Source organism: Sinocyclocheilus rhinocerous, unplaced genomic scaffold (genome assembly GCF_001515625.1).
Source record: "Sinocyclocheilus rhinocerous isolate Xijiao unplaced genomic scaffold, SAMN03320098_v1.1 scaffold460, whole genome shotgun sequence".
Taxonomy (NCBI): Eukaryota; Metazoa; Chordata; class Actinopteri; order Cypriniformes; family Cyprinidae; genus Sinocyclocheilus; species Sinocyclocheilus rhinocerous.
Genome location: NW_015667268.1, coordinates 28,715 through 31,378, shown reverse-complemented (window position 1 = coordinate 31,378; position 2,664 = coordinate 28,715). Strand labels below are relative to the sequence as shown.

General features: G+C 33.6%; 1 protein-coding gene across 1 annotated transcript in view; it reads right to left on the bottom strand.

Moving 5' to 3' along the window:
- LOC107733427 (pre-mRNA-processing factor 19) overlaps positions 1-2,664 on the bottom strand; it is a 20,931-nt gene that overhangs the window by 15,287 nt on the left and 2,980 nt on the right. The window contains exons 7-8 of the mRNA XM_016545033.1: positions 1,997-2,038; positions 1,817-1,891 (exon numbers count right to left, since the gene is read on the bottom strand). Of these exons, the coding sequence (XP_016400519.1) occupies positions 1,817-1,891; positions 1,997-2,038 (117 nt within the window). The remainder of the gene's footprint in view (positions 1-1,816; positions 1,892-1,996; positions 2,039-2,664) is intronic.

Genomic DNA, 2,664 nt, shown 5'->3' with positions numbered 1-2,664 from the left:
TTGTTGTTTGTCTCAATAAATTGGGTTAATTTAAAAATACAGTGGTTAAATAAAAAAATTAAAAAATTTCTATTGCTCTTTGTTTTAAAAAAGGTTATAACAAATGTCAATAATTATAGATACCAAATGATATGAAACATTATATCGTTGATACATTTTTTTAGCTATATTGCCCAGCCCTAGTCCAAGCAGAGGCTATTTCGTTTTATTGATCCATGGCGCATTCATTTTGATTCTTTACACGTGTAATGATGCCCAGTGACTTGTTTGCATTATTTATGCATTATTTTATTTATTTGTAAGACTTATGACATTTGGTAATGGGAGAGTAAAAGTATTTTTAAAACGTACACTGTTCAAACTAGGCTGCTTATGTTGAAGTGTTTGAAGTGTGGCTTTTAATGATGAGACCTTTTTTATAATCAGGCTCTCAAAAAATATATAAAAATTCGGATACAGATTTATTGGCCAACATATCGGTTATCGGCTTTCAAAAATAAAGAATTATCGGTTATCGGCATCAGCCAAAATGTTCATATCGGTGCATCCCTAATCCAAAGTGTGCTGTCACTTCAATTGAGCGCAAGCAGCGCAGCAAAAAAAGACTCAGCGCCAAAACCATCACTTCATCAGTGCTGCTCACGCGACGCTCCTGCTCCCAGTGTGAATGCATTCATTTGTTAACATGCAGTTGAAAAACAAAATATGCGCCGCTCTTGCTGGTGGTGTGAAACTGGCCTTAAGCGGTTCCTGCTCATCAAGCTAGTGCCACAAGAATTACCACAGTAAGATACCAGTGCATGAGTTTACAACCTCATTTACCCATATCTAGATATGCATTACCTGGTAATAATTATTAATTATCAACACTAAAAAAAAAACACAAAAAAAACACACACAAAAAAACGCATAATGCAGTTACTATTCCAACTTTAATAATTTTGTTTCCACTCCAATTCGTTGATGAAATATAAACATTTAAATGGTGGCTGTAATAAACTTGTTTTCATGACAGATTTATTCAAACATATATTGGTTAATGAAGACAACAGGTTAAAGTTTAATGAATACGTAATACAGTACGTGTAGCATGAAAACGCTTCTCTAGAGTTATTTTTCTAGCTGATTAATGAGTTTATGGATATTGAGTGGCTTTCCTGTGGTAAATGTGAATGACATTGTTCACATGCTTTTTTACCAACGTCCTTCCGCTGTTGAAACATTAATTGAGCGATTACATGAGACTTGATTCATTCCTATGAGTTAAACTGTCTTTCAACATACTTGATACTAATTGTTTATGTTAATTGTTGTTTATTTCGATCGGTTCACATGTGCTCCGCGCTGCCGACTGAACTGAAACGTACATTTTTTGAAAAAAAAAAAAAAAAAAAAAAGTTTCTTTCGTTATAAGCACTAATCAAACGCTGCTGTTTTGGTCAATTATTTTTATAAGCAAGGATTAAAAAACTATTTAATATGCATTAATTGGAATTAAAAAAAAAACTATATATAAAAAAAAAAGCGATAGTTAAGTGAATCGAAGGGATGGTCACATTCTCTATACTCACTGAAAAGCCAAGTTTCTAAGCTTTAAATTGACACCTATTTTGTGTTGGTTACGCAACTGGTTAAGTAACATGATGATAACTTAGCAGCGCCTCCCACTTCAGGTTTAAGAGGTTAAGGATAACAAATAATCAATTAACTGATTGTTAATTTAAGCGACAATTGATCATGGGAACTTATGTAAAATAAAAATAAATAAAAAAACATTCCTAGAGTGAATAATGGAAAATTCTTATTGGCTACTCACAGCATGGGACGCCCCTTGGCGGTACTTGCTGAGATCTTCTGCTCTGACCAGGTCCTCCGGCACAGTCTTTCCTCTCTAAAAAACAAAGCCATATAAAAGGTTAAGTAAATTTATGAAGGAACACAATGCGACAAACAGTGACAAAAAAGCACAATGCAGCACTGCCATTCAAATCCTCACCTTCTTTCTCTCGGTGGTTAAGACGGTGGCCTTGTCTTGGAGCTGTAAAAAAAAAAAAAGACCGACGACGAGTTTCATTACCTTTGAAAATGTGATCTCACACTGCTGAACATTCAACCATGTGGTACTTGTTTCAACGTACCTTCTGTATGATCTCTGGAGTCATTCCGACCTGCTCACTGACCTCCATGGCCTCACCGCCAGCACCCTAAGAGGTCAAAACAGTTTAAAAATACTATATATATATATATATATTCAAATAGATTGTACCATAAATGCTAGTGGTGGGAATCATTTGGACTCATTAGATTTGATTGGCCAGATTGGATACAGACTTCAGAATCAAATTTTTATTAAATATAGTTTGTTTTTATTGCTATACCAGCATCTATGGCTATTTTCAATGTATTTTAAAATAAATAAATAGTATTAACATACAGTAGTAATGAAAAACAACACTTGACAACCAACTCCATAACCAACAAGAACTTTGAGAGTAAAGACTTTTACACTGTTACAAATAAATATTTCAAATAAATGCTGAACTTTCTATCTATCAAACAATCATGAAAAATTAGGGTTTCCACATAAAGCTACACTTAAGTTTTGTTTTTTTTTTGAGCACCAAATCAGCATATTAGAATGATTTCTGAAGGATCATGTGACTT